This window comes from Choloepus didactylus, chromosome 2 (genome assembly GCF_015220235.1).
Source record: "Choloepus didactylus isolate mChoDid1 chromosome 2, mChoDid1.pri, whole genome shotgun sequence".
NCBI classification, from domain to species: Eukaryota; Metazoa; Chordata; class Mammalia; order Pilosa; family Megalonychidae; genus Choloepus; species Choloepus didactylus.
The window spans coordinates 222139679-222155944 of record NC_051308.1 but is presented as its reverse complement, the minus strand read 5'-3'; the positions used below and the strand labels follow the sequence as shown (position 1 = coordinate 222155944).

At 39.6% G+C, this 16266-nt stretch overlaps 1 protein-coding gene across 6 annotated transcripts in view; it reads right to left on the bottom strand.

Moving 5' to 3' along the window:
• Positions 1–208: 208 nt before the first annotated feature.
• EYA3 (EYA transcriptional coactivator and phosphatase 3) overlaps positions 209–16266 on the bottom strand; it is a 156172-nt gene continuing 140114 nt past the window's right edge. For 4 of the 6 annotated variants that reach the window (XM_037828000.1, XM_037828001.1, XM_037828003.1 and 1 more), the window contains 4 exons: positions 16007–16121; positions 14835–14956; positions 5813–5913; positions 209–3759 (listed from right to left, as the gene is read on the bottom strand). In XM_037828000.1, the coding sequence (XP_037683928.1) occupies positions 3679–3759; positions 5813–5913; positions 14835–14956; positions 16007–16121 (419 nt within the window). In that variant the 3' untranslated portion in view covers positions 209–3678. Of the gene's footprint in view, positions 3760–5812; positions 5914–14834; positions 14957–15962; positions 16122–16266 lie in introns of those variants that run through there. The other 2 variants (XR_005215452.1, XM_037828004.1) reach the window with 2 other exon arrangements.

Sequence of the window (16266 nt, the reverse complement as noted above, 5' to 3'; positions counted from 1 at the left end):
ACCCCTTTTATTTTCCCATGTACATTTATTTATACCAAATGATTAGTTTTATCTTACTTTTTTTGGTGAAACTAATGGCTTAGTTATTGAAAGGGTGCTATCTTTCTAATGAACTCTACAGAATTTTTATGACGCCCTACTTAGGACCCTATTCAGCTGGGTGACTGAGCTGATCTTATTCAGAAAAGACACAGGCACAAACTGTATAGAAAATTAAAATTTTATTTTTCAAGTTTATAATTCCCATTACATATAACATTATGGTCAAGGACTCTACAGCCATGAATGTCGCAGTCACATAAATATATCCAATCCAAGCAATGCTTCTTCCTGCTAAAAGAGGCATCTGAAGTCCAGAGGGAGAGAGATGTTTTGCGCAGAAGACGTCCTTGATGGGATGGCTCCTCTCAGTGCACTAGGAGCCAGCCTAGGAGCCTTGTTGAGCTATGTGACGCAGAGAGGGAGGGGCAGATGCCCTGCTGCTGATCAAGGCTGGGACAGAACTAGATTTTCTCTCCTGTTTAAGATATTTTAGAATCTCAGAGTTGAGATTTGGCTTCTACAGTGTAACTATCTGGGGAGTTCCAACTTTTGGATGAAAAAGGAAACCACTTTAACGGTAAGAAATAGAAGCCTGCTTAAGAGGGGCCCTAACTGGCCCCTTCTGGAGGAGTGAGGAGTGAGAAGAAGAGGAAGTCCCTAAGCTCACTGCCCCTTGGCCTAGCCCACCGCTCTCCCAGAAAGGGAGAATGTGGCTTTGCCCCTTACTCCTCTCTTGGTTCAGTGGCACTGACACCCATTCAAGGTAGTGAACATCTAAAGCTCCATATGCTGCAGCTGGAGTTTGCCAATCAGATTCCACCTGGAGCTTTAAAGCTGAGTTTGTGTAAACTGCAAACAAGCTGTGGCACAAGTCTTCTGGGACGCTAGCTTTGCCCCCTAACTTGCAGAGCAGAAGACAGGAACACCTTGAACCAAACAAAAGCCCAAATAGGCATCTAAATCTGGAGCAGGTGCCCATTCTCCTGGGCACCACCAGCTGCCCCAGGGACACTGGACAGGGTGATGCTAAGGCACAGTCAGTTTTACATTCGCAAGTCAAGCCACCTCTTAAACTCAGGACACACCTGGCAACAGAAGATCCCCTATTAGAGACAGTCCTCATGATGAAACGTGCAGACCCCATCTTATAGAAACCACAGTGCCCAGCTGGAAGAAGGACTCATCACTTGGCTAACTTTATGGGTCATGTTTCTAGTACAAAGGGCTTCCCCCTTGATGAAAGGACCCACAGTATCCTTTGACCCTCAGCTTCCAGTGACACCACCTACTTATCTTCCTCTCTACATCTTTGTGCTGGGGTGGAGGTAGGGGCTGGGGGTGAGAGAAGATATGGTAAGAAGAGCACTCATTTTGGTAAAGAAGAGCCAGGAAGCTCCTGTCTGCTGTCTGTCCTCTCAATGAGCATGGCAACAATCAGAAAAGAGCAGATGCTGCTCTGCTCAGAAAGCCGCCTCATCTCTCTTGGCCAAGTTCATGTCCCTTTTGTAATCATCTAGGCTGGGAGAGGGAAGAGTGTGTGTGAAGCTGTGTGCGAAGCTGTGTGCATGATGGGTGTGCTGCTCCACAGCCTCACAAGCCTGGAGCACAGCACCAACAGGGTGGCATGTCCAGGGCAAGAAACCAGTAGCTATACTGCCAGTAGTAGGAGGGTTTGGGGCCTGGAAGACCCAAGTTAGAATTTTCTAAGATCAACCATCAAGTCAAACAGATCAATATCTGGGCAACTAGGCTGAATATAAACCAATGGAAGGTCTGCCTCAGACACCATCTCCTCCCCAATCCCACATGGAAACAAGGAGAAAGAGGCAGTTAAGTAATAAGGCATGGACTTCAGCTCCTCTCCCTAAAACTGAGTCATGAAGCACTTTCTCAACAAGTTCTGAAGGAATGTGTACACCAGCCTTTCTTTGCTGCTATCTGAGTGACTTGGCAATGGAAGGAGTCTGACCTCTTTGTTCTATAACATCTCTAGAAGTGGATAAGCAGAATTTTTAAGGACAGGTAAGTATAGCTTGGGGTTGGTCATGGATGTCTCCCATTGAGGACCCAGAATACATCACCTCAGCTTTAGGGAAGTTTATCCGCCTGAGCAAATATCCATGTTGGTCTTGGAGGGATGGAGCATCCAAGAACACAGCAGAGCTGGGAGGCTGGGACTAGTGCCTGGGTGTCTGCCATCCTTCCCGGAGGTCAGGCTGAGAGCTGCTTCCACATTTGGCCCAGAATTAAGTGGTTAGGCATAGTGTAGGGGGGGCCCAGTACCCTCATTTAAAATCAGGAAAGTCTTTCTGGCCTTCTGGTTTCCCATTTTAGAATGGGATTTGAGATGCTGGAAGGCTATCTATGGGAAAATGATTTGATCACAATCTGCTCTTCAGTTTCAAGATGAGAGCTCGGTAAATATATGCCCAGGATATACTTCACAGGGCTTAAGGGCTTCAAAGGAAGTCAAATACATTGGTAATTTTGCCCAAAATATAGTTGTGAGCTTGGTCTTGGACTTGATTTGACTTCTTGGGTCCAATGCCCAGAGACTGGCCAGAGCTGCATAGAGGTGGATATGCGGTGTAGAGGGCAGGAAAGAGGCAAGAGTCTAGCATTTGATGACTAAGAAGAAACAGAAGGCTGTAGGGGTGAGTATCTATTGGGGAAGAGTGCTTCTCTGCAGGAGGAAAATGTGGACTCTTCCTGTCTCAAAAGCCAAAGGGGATTTTCTTCAAATGTTGAAATGCATAACGAGCCTTAGCTCCTTCTGTCTAGTTTAGAGGCTAAGCTCCTGGGACAGTCTGAATAAAAGAGCCAAGTTGAAGGCTTAGAATTTGTCTAAGAAAAGGAGTTTCTAGGGTTTGTGCCATTTGGTTAAAGGGGAAGAGAGACTAGAAAAGGGACCAAGGTTTCTAGGATGGGAAATGCCAAAGTCTAAAGTTAATCAGTGTCCAGTGCCCCGAAGTTCAGCAAACTAGGAGATGGAAGAATGAGAAGGGAACCATCCTAGAAAGCAGAAAACTGGAGCGGCTAAAGAGGTGCTACTGTCACAGAGAGGTATTTTAGATATTTCAATTACTATTTTTGAAGGAAACTCGACACACCCTTTCTTGCTAGAAAAAGAGAAGGGGGAAATCTGCTTCAGAGACCAGACCCTTACCTATAAAAATAACATATACATTCACTGGGATTAAGTTCTACAGCTAGAAAGATTATAAAGACTGCAAGAGATGTTCTTACAAAAATCTGCTGCAATTATCCTATCACAAGTTGATAGCAGTTCTTAATCTTGTCATGGATAAGAGTGCAACTCTGCCCCAAGAATTTCCTTTTCTTTTTCTTCATTTTTTGAAACAAAACAAAACAGAATAAAACCCAGAAGAATTAAAGCACTGGAGCTGCAGCGAGTCTATTGTTCTCTCTATCCAACTGTCTCCTCCTTCTTCTGAATGAGGATGGACAGGGGGCTGCAGCTCATTCTTAGCAAAACAAGCTTTGTTTCTTGCAGTTGTTAGTTCTGACTGTGTTCTCACCAGCATTCCATGAGAGTGAGAGCGAGTTCCCAGTTGGTTCTGGTCTCTAGCTCCCTTCAGGAGTGAAAAGGAGCTCATGGGTTCTTCATTCAAGTTCTTAGAGAAAATCAAGCTGCAAAGCTTGGTGGAGAGACACTAGGTCTCCGTGGTTTGTGATCCTCCAGAAAGGCATGTTGTGCTGGAAGAGAAAGGGGAGAGCTAGTTACCCTGACTTCTTTTGGGGGCTTATATTTACCCATACTCTTCTTCCACAGACCTCTCCCCAAGGTACTTGGTAACCATCTCTACCCCTGACCACCTCATAAGGACCACATAAGTTATAAATATAGTGATATATGTTTATCACTATACATACATACACACACACACACATAAGAGGACAAATGTGAGAGATTTTTATTAGGTTTCAGCGGTAACTGAGTTCTTTCTGTATTTTTATGAGAAATACCTGTTCTACCTTCGATACAGGATCTCCAGGATCAAATAAAATGACCCAGGTAAGAAATTAGGCTTAAGATAATATTACATTTTCTTACTGATGGTCAATTTACTGCAAGTTTCAGAACTACAAGGCCTAAACCAAGATGTAGAATGTACAAATCTGAGAAATAATCTCATTATATTATGTGGTCAGATTCATGTCCAGAATACTGTGTGCAATTCTGGAAGCCACATTTTAAAGAAAGGCTTTGAAAAACAAAAGTGTTGGAAACCATGTTCTAAGAAGTGGAAGGAGATTAGCTTTATTGATCATCTAGTTCAAACTGGTTCCTAGTTATCCAGAATACTGAGGTCCTAGAACACAGTTCTTTTGGCATGTAGCGCAGTGTCTTTTTCCAAGCCAGCTGATTACATATATTTAAAAGGCTATAATCTATAGAAGTGGAAGCAGACTTGTTATGTCTTGCTCAAGGGTGCCAGACTAGGACCAGTATGTGAAAGTAACAGAGACAAAATTTAGTTCAATATAAAGGGGAATGTCATAATTACTTGGATGACCCCACAGTGGAACAGGCTACATGGAAAGCAGTGTCCTCATCCTTGGGTACAGAGCAAGGACTAAAAAGCAAGAATGAGAAAGGCTTCTGTCAGGAAAGCTGTAGAAAAGAACCCTTATAGGGTGGAGGTTGAATTGGACAAAATTTGAAGGCATAATCCAACCGTAGATGGTTACAGGCACCAGTTTCGAAGACAAACTCTGCAAATGACTTGATTTGCTCTCTCTCTCCCACTCCCTACTTCTTTAGACTGAGAAGCATTGATGCTGACACCTGTTAGTGTTTTACCCAAAGAGGGCAACAAGATAAGGAAACACTTTAAAATAAAAGATTCAGAGAGAGTACGTGTGAAAAAATAAAGGTCTCTGAACTGCTACATGAAGTGGCAAGTGAAAATAAAATGAGGTACTAATGCCAACTTTTTACCAATCTCATGGTTTCAACTTTAATAGCTGCTAAAGGTTTCTATGTTAACTGATGAAGAAAATCAGGACAGCTGGTCCTACTTGAAACTCACTGCCTCCAAGTCTAAGAAACAGAGTTGCTGAAGAAAATAAACTGGGGTAGGGAGGGAAAGAACTTCTGTAAATCCATTAACTGATGAAGAACTCAAGAGGATGGTATATTGTCTGAAGTCACACAGCTGATAAATGGCTAAGATGGGACTCGAACCCACATGATTTCAGATTTCATAGCCAAGGCTCTTTCATCTATTGCTTCATGTAATAAAAAGGGATGAGCTGGAGCCAGCATAGTGGTGGGATTAACTGAAGTCAGAATGATCTTTCCAGGACTCAGTGGCAAGGACTTTCTCTATAGAAACAACTCTCAATCAATTCTACCTTTATTTCTGAAACTGAAGCCTAGAAAAGTCAGAATTTGTTTTGCCTTTTTGCAGTCAAGTCTGAAGCTTTTGAGAAGGAACTGCCCTCTAAAATGAAGACTGAAGGTAGGGTCCGCATCAGGTTTAATGTCTCTGTAGCAGAGCTCAAAGATGTTAAGATTTTTGAGTGGCAAAGGAAAGAAGAGAGGGGAGGATCTAACAACTTAAAGGGAGACGTCCTTTTGGGGGAAAAATGACCCTCTCTCTTTCTTTAAAGAAAAATGGGAGAGGACAAGAAGGAAGGGAAAACACTGCAAATGCACAGTAGGTTGCTAAGGCTTCTGAGTTCTTACTATTTTTCTAATTTTGCAATGCACTCTCATATAGACTATCTTCTTTACTATGGTTACCTGTTTGGCTGCAATTTCTTCATCTCGTCCATCTCCAATCACTACATATGTGACTTTCTTTCCAAACCTCGACACAATTCTTTCAAAGCAGCTCTCTTTACCTGATAAGAAAAAGACATTTCCTATTAGGACATACAATACCTAAGAAAAGGGCTGCTGCCAGGTTCACCTGTCTGTATTTTGACAGACTAAGTGGCAATCCATGTAGTTTGCTGTGGGAAGTGGAGGTGAGAGCTAGAGATCTAATAGTCCCCTGCCCAAAGAATGTGAAATTGTGCTATTAAAACAACAACTGGCTTTCTAGGCATTGCACTTTCTGGTTCTTATTTTAACCTTCACACTGAGGGTGAAGTCCGTAAGATCTAAGTGTTATGGGATTTCCATAAATGGGAAGGTAAGGGGCCTAGGCAGTGTGAGAGCTTTGAATACCACCTCCCACTTCCACATCTCCTGGACTTTACTGCTTACAAAGCACTCTTCAACTTATTCCTTCATTTAATTCTCAAAATAATCCAGTAAAATAGGGACCATATCCTATTTTTAACAATGAACATAGGACTCAAAGGTTTCGTGACTTGACCCAGATTACAAACAAAGCTAGTAGCAGAGCTAGAATTTAGACTTGAGGCTCCTGACTCCAAGTCTAGGCTCTGTTGTGCCATGAAGAAAGGATGACCTTTGAGGGGAAAATGTTTTAAGGTAGGAAAGAGAGGAATAATCATAAAGCCCTTACTTCTTATTATTGGTAACCAACAAACAGCCATTTCCCTCCAATTCTTCATTTTCCAGAAACAGTCTGAATGGGCCTTGTGTCTTTCAGTGGGGGAGGAGCCCCAAGGTAGAACCCAGACAAATGACGGACGAATATGACAGCAACATTTGTCACATCTGGAATTTCCTCACTACTATACTTTATAACTGCAACTGAGATTTGCATCACTGAAATTGACCTTGGGAAAAGAGTGATTTAAATCCACTGCAAAAAGTACCCAGTGTTCTTTTTCACTTCAATTTTTATTCTTATTACTTTTGTGTGTGTGGTAATGAAAATGTTCAAAAATTAATTTTGGTGATAGATGCACAACTATATAGTGGTACTGTGAACAACTGATTGTATGCTCTGTATGACTCTATGGTATGTGAATATATCTCAATAAAATTGAATTATTAAAAAATAATACATAAATAAATCCACTGCAGACAGTGTTGAGAAACATGCCAGTATATCAAAATTCAAATCCCAACTGGAACCAACTCCTAAAATATGCAGAGAAGATACTATTATGGAAAAAAACATTTTATTTGCATAACTAAAAAGGCAATTATTTCCCTTGCTCTTTACCACCATCTCTCATACTTTATTCCCCTGCTTCTACCACCTTCTTCAGTTAATTAAGGCCCTAACTCTTTCTGTTTATCCTGCTCCATTAACCTTCTCATCCTTTTCACTTTCTTCCTACCAGATCCATGACTTAGCAGCACTTCTCTTACATTTTTTCTGTGTAAGAAAAAGGTGCCTCTTCTGCAAGACGCTTGACTGCCATCTACTGGAAAATTGTTGTAATTAATATACAAATACACAATGTAAATGACAAGAACTTATACAACCATGCCCAGAAGCCCAGCTTGGTACATCTGAGCAAATGAAAGTCTCTTACATCCCCAGCCCGTGTGGCCCTTCAAAAGAGGGGAACTAGTCACTTGTACCAGACACTAGCTCTCTCTGGGCTACAGTGTCCTATAATACAAGGCTTGGCTGAGGTACACTTAGGTCCCTTTCAGTGTTAACATTTTACAACAGCATTATTATATCTTGCAGTAATAACAGGCAAATGATTCACCGGAGGACTGCAGTCCATGTCCTGGGCCCCAATTCGATTCAAACATTAAAGAATTTAGTTAATACTGGGCTTTTACTAATGTTCAAGGTTTACAAGAATTCTCTAATTCCATTCCAATCACTACATCCTTATAACCTAATCCAGTCTTTGCCAGGACCACAGTCTAATTTATGATGTCTACAGAAAAAAAACTCTGGACTTGGTCAGATTTTAGACTTTTCTCCTAAGATCTGACAAAGGGAATGCCTCATGTTTAGAAGACAAGGAAATAGTGATATTTTCATTGTTCTGGCTTGCAATTTCTGTGAATGAAAATACACTTGGGAACTTATCCTCTAAAATGATTACAAAACAGAGAGAGTTATTAACAACCCAAAGTCATGAAGTAGCTGCATGAAAAAATGACTGACAGTTAATAAAAATACTTCCTCCATCTTCATTTCTTGAAATAACCCTGGAGATGAGCTTTCCTGATTAGGAGAATGTAGCCAATGACCAAATGTCAAGCAACTAAAGCTGGTGAACTGCAGATCAACCTAGCCTGGAGAATATTAGATCCTGGTATTCTGCTATCAAAAACACTTCTGACATCTTCAGAAATGATTTCGAAAATTTTCTTTAATATCCAAGATCACAAAGTGGCCACTGAGAGATCCATATTTTTGGAACCATCCCAGAGGAACTAAAAAATATTTCCTCTTCTTACTCCCATTTCACAGTCCAGTGAGGGGTAAGCCTCAAGCCACCCACTGAGGTTACCACTGCAGCTTCACAAATTAGCTCCAGATGATCTGAGGCTGAGGAAAATCGCCAGATAAGCACACTTATTGTCAGAGGGAATAAAATCATTTCCATTAGTGTGATGAGCCTGTTGGGTGCCAGGACTCTATAAAATAACCACAGCAGAAAATCTGCCTTTCAGGTGTGGGAGGCCCAGTTGAGTGCTCTGGGTTCTTACGTGAAATGCACAGTAAAGCAGTGGCAACAGAAGCAATATCTGAAGGGAGCTTTCAATTATTGTTCTCCCCACCAATTCCTTGTAAATGAAATAAATGAAGTATACAAAAAAGCATGGAGAATCATAAAAACAAATGCCCATATACCCACCACTCACTCAGTTTTGGTAAATATTTAGTGTATAGTTGCTTTAGATTAAAAAATAAATAAAATATTACAGATTTATTTGAAACTTTCCACATAGCTCTACCCAATGCCATTCTCTCCTATATGACTATGTATCTGTAAACAATATATGGTATTGCCATGAACATTTTTAATCTTTATATAAATGTTAGATACTGTACATATTTGCATATTTCTTTTTGTGTTCACCTTGCTTTTCTTATTAATTTTTGTGGATATATGTAACTTTAGTTCATTCATTTTTAATTGCATTTAGTATTCCATTGTCCAAATAGATACATCCATTTTCTGTTCATGGATAGTTTCTTTCCAATTATTTGCTATTACAAACAAGGTTCCATTGAAAAATCCTTAGACATATCTCCTTGTGTATGTGAGAATTACTCAGGGGCAGAGACCAGCAAACTTTTTCTGTTAAGGGGACAGATAATATTTCAGGCTTTGTTAGTTATTTAACTCTGTCACAGCTATCAACTCTGCTATTATTATAGCATGAAAGCAGCTATGTAACTGAATAGGCATTGCTGTTTCCATAAAACTTTATAAAAACAGGCAGTGGGGCAGGATTTGGCGTGTATCCTGTAGTTTGCTGACCCATTCTAGAAGTGGAACTGCTTAATCATAGGGTTATGCACATCCCAAACTTTATTAGACACTGACAGTCTGTTCTCCAAAAAGTGTTGTATCCATTTTCAATACCATCAGCTGAATAAGAGTTCTCATTTCCTTAGCAAAACTTGGCACTGGAAGACTGATGGGTGGGAAATGCATCACATTTTCATTTACATTTCCTTAATTATTGGTGAGGTTAAGGAACTTTTCAGGTTTACTAACAATAATTTGGGTTTCCTTTTCTGCAAACTATTTTCTGTCCATTTTAAAAATTACTGTTTATGATAAGTTTTTGTTTTTTATAATACTTTTTCGATCTTTTAAAAGAGAGCCTTCCCTACATTAAGGTCATACAGATATTTTTATTTTTTTCCCAAAATTAAAGTTTTGGTTTTCCTGTTAAGATTTTAATCCACCTGGAATTTATTTTTGCATATAGTGTAAAGAAGGAATACAATTATTTTTTTTTTCATACGCATAATCCAATGATCCTGGTACCATTGATTGAATGAAAGCTCCACGAGGACAGAGGATTTTTGTTACTGTTGTATTTTTAGTGCCTTGGCAGTACCTGGCACACAGCAGGCATTCAATACACAGTTCTTGAATGAATGAATAACTTAAAAATGATGTTGTACAAATCTATACTGACTGCCATGGAGGGGTGTATAGGGTATATTGGTAAAAAAGAAGTTAGAAGGCAATCTGTATAATGTGATCTGTTTCTGTTAAAAATTATATATAATGTGAGGTAAAAATATGAATGGCCTTATACCAAAATGTTGAGAGGTTGTCAGTATGGTGGGATTGAGTTAGTTTTACTAATGTAATTTTTTTTTCCTTTTTAATTTTTATTGGGATTGTTCAGATACCATACAATTATCCAAAGATCCAAAGTGTACAATCAGTTGTCCCTGGTACCCTCATACAGCTCTGCATCCATCACCGCACTTAATTTTTGTTCAATTTTTAGAAACTTTTCATTATTCCAGACAAGAAATAAACTGAAAGATGAAAAAAGAAAAAAAAGAAAAGGAAACTCAAATCCTCCCATATCCCTAACCAACCCCCCTCAATTGCTGATGCTGCACTTGTTGGATCTGTAATTTTATGTCTTTCATAAGAAATGAGAAATTTTCATTAATTATTTCCTCTATTATTGCTTCTGCCCTTTTCCCTTCTCTTCTTCTGGGACACCAATGATATGTACATTCTTGTACTTTGCTTCATCCTTAAGTTCCCGGAGACGTTGCTCGTATTTTTTCATTCTTTTCTCCATCTGCGCCTTTGCGTGTAGGCTTTCAGGTGTTTTGTTCTCCAGTTCCTGAGTGTTTTCTTCTGCCTCTTGAGATCTGCTGTTGTGTTTCCATTGTGTCTTTCGTCTCTTGTGTTGTGCCTTTCATTTCCATAGAGTCTACTAGTTGTTTTTTTTAACTTTTGATTTCTGCCTTATGTATGCCCAGTGTTTTCTTTACAGCCTTTATCTCTTCTGCGAAATCTTCTCTAAACTTTTTGAATTGATTTAGCATTAGTTGTTTAAATTCCTGTATCTCAGCTGAAGTGTACCTTTGTTCCTTTGACTGGGCCATAACTTTGTTTTTCTTAGTGTAGGTTGTAATTTTCTGTTGTCTAGGCATGGTTTCCTTGGTTACCCCAATCAGGTTTTCCCAGACCAGAACAGACTCAGGTCCCAGAGGGAAGAAATATTCAGTATCTGGTTTCCCTGAGGGTGTGTCTTAGAAAATTGGTGCACCCTGTGATGCCTCAGGTCACTGTGCTTTTCTTTCCAGCAGGTGGTGCCTGTTAGCCTATAATTCTTGACTGGTGTGAGGAGGTATGGCCGTATTCCCCCAGGCTCTGGGGTCTGGTTCTGAATGGAAAGGGCCCCACTCCTTTCCTCTTAGAGAAGGCAGACCCCCTAGGGGGAGATTATTAGCATTTCAATGGTCTCTCTCTCTCTCTGCTTGTGCTATGTCCACCCTTCTCTGAGTCACAGCACTGGGAAATGAAAATGGCTGGGGCTTTCTCCACTGAATCAAAAAAGAAACAGATAGTCCCCTTCAGACCTAGTCTAAGGCGACCCTCCGGCTCTCCAAGGTCAGTTGTCACCCAAAGCCTCTGTTTTTTGGGGATTCGTACCTGTAGTGAGCAGTTCACATTCGTTACTTAAAACCCCAGTTGGAGCTCAGCTGAGCTATATTCGCTTGCTGGGAGAAAGCTTCTCTCTGGCACCACGAGGCTTTGCAGCTTGGGCTATGGGGGAGGGGGTTCTCACGACTTGGATCTGCAGGTTTTACTTACAGATTTTATGCTGTGATCTTGGGCATTCCTCCCAATTCAGGTTGGTGTATGATGAGTGGACGGTCTTGTTTGTCCCCCTGCAGTTATTCTGGATTATTTACTAGTTGTTTCTGTTTTTTTTCAGTTGTTCCAGGGGGACTACTTAGCTTCCACTCCTCTCTATGCCGCAATCTTCCCTCTCTCTTTACTAATGTAATTTTATTAATTTTTACTAATTGATATATTTTTGTTCATGAGACTTATAAATGTATAGATGACTGAATTATAAAGAAATCAAGAATTGTTCCCATCTTCTACTGAGTTAAGAAAACTATGACTTGGAGAGAGTATGACAGAATATTTAAATCTAAGTTCTACCATTTATCTACACAGCCCTGTGACTGTGTGCATGTAAAACTCTGAGAGTCTGTTAAAAATGTGACAGTGTCATCCATCTCCAAGACTGATGTGAAGATTAGCAAATATAATCCATACATGACTGTTCACTGTAAAATTCTTTTAACTTTTCTGTATTACCTTTGAAAATTTTCATAAAACATAGGAAAAAAATATACACATTGACAATAAAACATCCCACCTTCTGTCACATGTAATCCCAATTATTCCTCACTTACAATAAGCCTGTGAGATCAGGGCTTTATTCCCACTTTGCAAATGAAGAAAATGAGGCTCACAGTTAAGTAATCTAAAAACAATTTCCTGGTGCTAGTGAGAAGGAACATGAGAAATGGGCATAGAGAGCCCAACTTTATGATCATAAAAATATACACACAGAGTTATTTATTTTGCTTTCCTTTGATAGGAAGTTTAGGACATATGTTATTTTCTCTATTTCTAGAGTAGTGGGACATGAGCACTCAGGCCTCAGGGATGGCAAAGGCAAAGTTGGTGGCAGCATAGCATAGAGGTAAAAGTATGGGTTTTGTAATTAAATAGACTATGGCTGAACCTCCTCTCTGCCACTTATTGAGTAATCTTGTGCAAGTTCTCAGTGCTCTAGTTTCCTCATCTGTGAAATGGGAATCACAGTATTTTTCAGGATTGTTAGGATTAGGGAACATCTACAAAAATCATTCAGGCCAGTGTCTGACACTTTTATCGGCAGAGACTCAATAAACAAAAGTGATTTTCAAGCAGTCTTGCACTGCTCTAAAGTGAGGATGGTTCTGGCTATTCTCCTCTCTACTATCTCCAGATTTGTGTTTAATATGTTATTTACAGTTTTATCTCTCTAGCCAGTACCTCTTCTATGACCTCCAGAATCAGATAACCAATTGCCTACTGGACATCTCCATCTGGATGTCTTAATAATTATCTTAAACTCAACATGTCCAAAACCAAACTTCTGATTTTTCCTCCCAGTCTTCTCCATCTCAGTAAATGGCATCCTTCAGTTGCTTAATCCAAAATATTTGGAGTCATCCTTTACTTCATTTTCTTTTACATTCCACATCCAAACTATTAGCAAATCCTGTCAGCTCTGCCATCCTTCTATATCCAGAAACTGACTATTATTCAGCCTTCACTGGTACCATTTGGTTCAAGCCACCCTTGATCTCATGGTGGATTATTGTAATGACCTCCTAACTTATCGTTTAGGTATCCTCCTCAAGACCCTACAGAGCAGCTAGACTGATCTGTTTAAAATATAAGTCAGATCATGTCACTCTTCCCAAAATCTCAGAATAGCATTTCATTAGAATAAAAGCCAAAGTCCTTAAAATAATCTATAAGGACCTTCAGGATCTCCTGCACCCTCCATTCCTTTAACTTCTCTGACCTTGTACCTTAATATTCTTCCTCCCTTGCTCTTCCTTGAACATGCCTCTGACCATTTCCACTTGCTGGTTCCCTGTCTTTGGCATGTTCCTCCCCCAGGTATATGCTAATGGCTCATTCCTTCATCTCCTTTACGTCTTTGCTTAAAAGATACTTTTTTCATCAAGACTTCCCTAATTATTCTATTTAAAACACGACCCACCATCTCTCCCTGCTTGATTTTTTATCCACAGCACTTAATCACCACCTGACATATTTACATGTAATTTATTTGTTTACTGACTATCTTCTCCCACTCAGGGCAGGGATTTGTTGTCTGTTTTTTCACTAACATATCCTTGGTACACAAAAAGTGTTCAATAATTACTTGCTGAATGCATGAATGAAGAAAGAAAGGAAAAAATGTAAATAGGACTTGTAGACTTATGACCTCTACAGATCCTGGGGTATTAAAAAATTAGACATAATTTTTATGGAGGAAGCGCATCAACAGGTATGTAGTAGATTAAAAAAAACTTATCACTGATAGCCCATCTTCAAACTACAAGTTCCTCTCCTTGCTACTGTCAGGGCAAAGGGGTTATAAGCAAAGGACATAGGGTCTGGGGAGTAGGGAGATAACCTTCATACTTTTTCTTTCCCAGGACCATGAAAAGGTAGGAATTGGAGTTAGACATTCTGCTGCCTCCTCACTGAACAAGCTGGTTTTATATAAACCTGGTACAAATTAATTCACTCATTCGGCAAATATTTATTGAGTACCTATCATTTCTTACACTTGGTATTAAATATATTTTTAGGGGTACAAAGTCCCTTCATATATATACACACACAGTGTCATTTGATTTTCATAACCTCTCTAGTAGATTCTCATGTAACATGAGAAAACCAAGGTTCAGGAGATAAGATAATTTGCCTAAGGTAAGAACTAGTAAGTGAGGGAGTCAGGACTTGAATTGTAGTCCTTTGATTTTGAATCCAGTGCTTTTTCTACCATATTATACTGCATCACTCTGTGAAAGGAGAGAGAAAAATATGAATTGAGGCAAAAAATAGATTTCTAAACTAGATACTATATTCTTTCAAATATTACAAAAGAGAAGAATATGACAAGTTTTCAGTCTGACAGACCTGGATTTGAATCCTGTTTTTGTCACATACCAGCTGTGAAGCCTTGAGCAAGCTACACAATTGCCAAGTCTCAACCACCTCATCAGTAATATCAAGAGAAGACTGTTTTGAGGATTACAGGTATAGTTAACAGAGGGCCTGGCAAATAATAAATGCATGCTAAATAGCAAGTATTATTGTAAGATCAATGATAAGAAACAGAACAGAAGCCATACCAATTTTGGTAGCACTATAGATGTTTTCAATAGGAAATATTTCCCCTAGTCCATATAGGAGAACCTTGGCCAGGGCTGGAACCAGCTGAGTGGTAGTAATGAGAACATTCACACAATTCTTTCTGGAAGGGAGAAAGAGGGAAAAGAAAAGAAAAAGGTGAAACCAAAACAAACCTGGGAGCAAAAAATTCAAATGGCTGGTCAACTCTCTAGGATCTAACATTAAAAATTAACCTCAAAAGGCCTGTATATTTGTTCAGTGCCAATGTTCAGTTAATGCTTTATTTACTTCAGGTTTATTTGTTTTCCGTATTTAAGGGCAAAGATTATACTCACTTGTGTCCATGACAGTGGGCAGAGAGGAGCAACTCAATTCATGTCTAATCTCCCTTTTGAGCATTCTAACTCACTGTGTTTGTTAGCAAATAAAACCAACCACGTCACTGATACCATGCTTCAGAAGACAAACAAAACAAACACAGAAGTTTCAGTCACTGTGTTATTTCATCTGAATGCAATTCAACCCACAAATGAGACCTAAATCCTCTGTACTCCTTGTACAACAGCAACATAGATTCCAGAATACATATTTATTTCATGTCCTTTAACTTGGCTGGACATTCAGCCCTTGGTGTCAAGCAGCCCTTATATGCTTGCTCTACTAAGTTGTGTACCTAGAATTCCTGCTTTGAGGGAGGGGGGCAATTAACATATTGGCGGAGGAGGGACTGCATTTGTTTCCCATTCTAAGCTTCAAACTGAAACCTCCTTTATCTACTTAATGTACTATTTTTCTTTTGTATCTTGCCTTCCTAAGTGGGTTTTGGTACATTTCTTGGAGCCTCCTGTAGTTGGGCAATTTGTGATTTGTCTCCTGAATGTATCTCTGATATAGTCAGGCCTATCTCCTGGGCTGAAGATTATGGTTACTGAGTTTTAATTTTGTGAACAAAAAGCAGAAGGAAAGAAAAAAGGTTTCATATATAAAATATTTTCTTAAAACTAACAGCATAATATGATCTTGCCTCCCACCTAAACTAAATACTTCTCTGCATCATTTAAACTCCTCTCACCCCTGTCCCAACCTTATTTTAGGGGATGGCCTGACCTGAAGTGGACTAGGAAAGAGTGTGTCTCTGAGAGGATGAGACCTAAAAGAACCGTTTCCATACCTGGACTGGATGAGAAGTAAGGACTTTAATGCAGTTCCTAACCAGGAATCTGTTAAAACTTCAATTTCTGCTCTTAGTCTCTGCAGTGCTTCCTTTCTCTGGGGACTGAGGAGACCTTTGGGAATAAAAGCAGACATTTATTATTTTGACAACATATCCTTGCTGACACTGAGGAAGCAATTTATAATTTCTATTTAGAAATACTGTGAGTCAATGAAATTTCTACTGACCAAATATATTTCTCTTCCTGGAGAAACCTT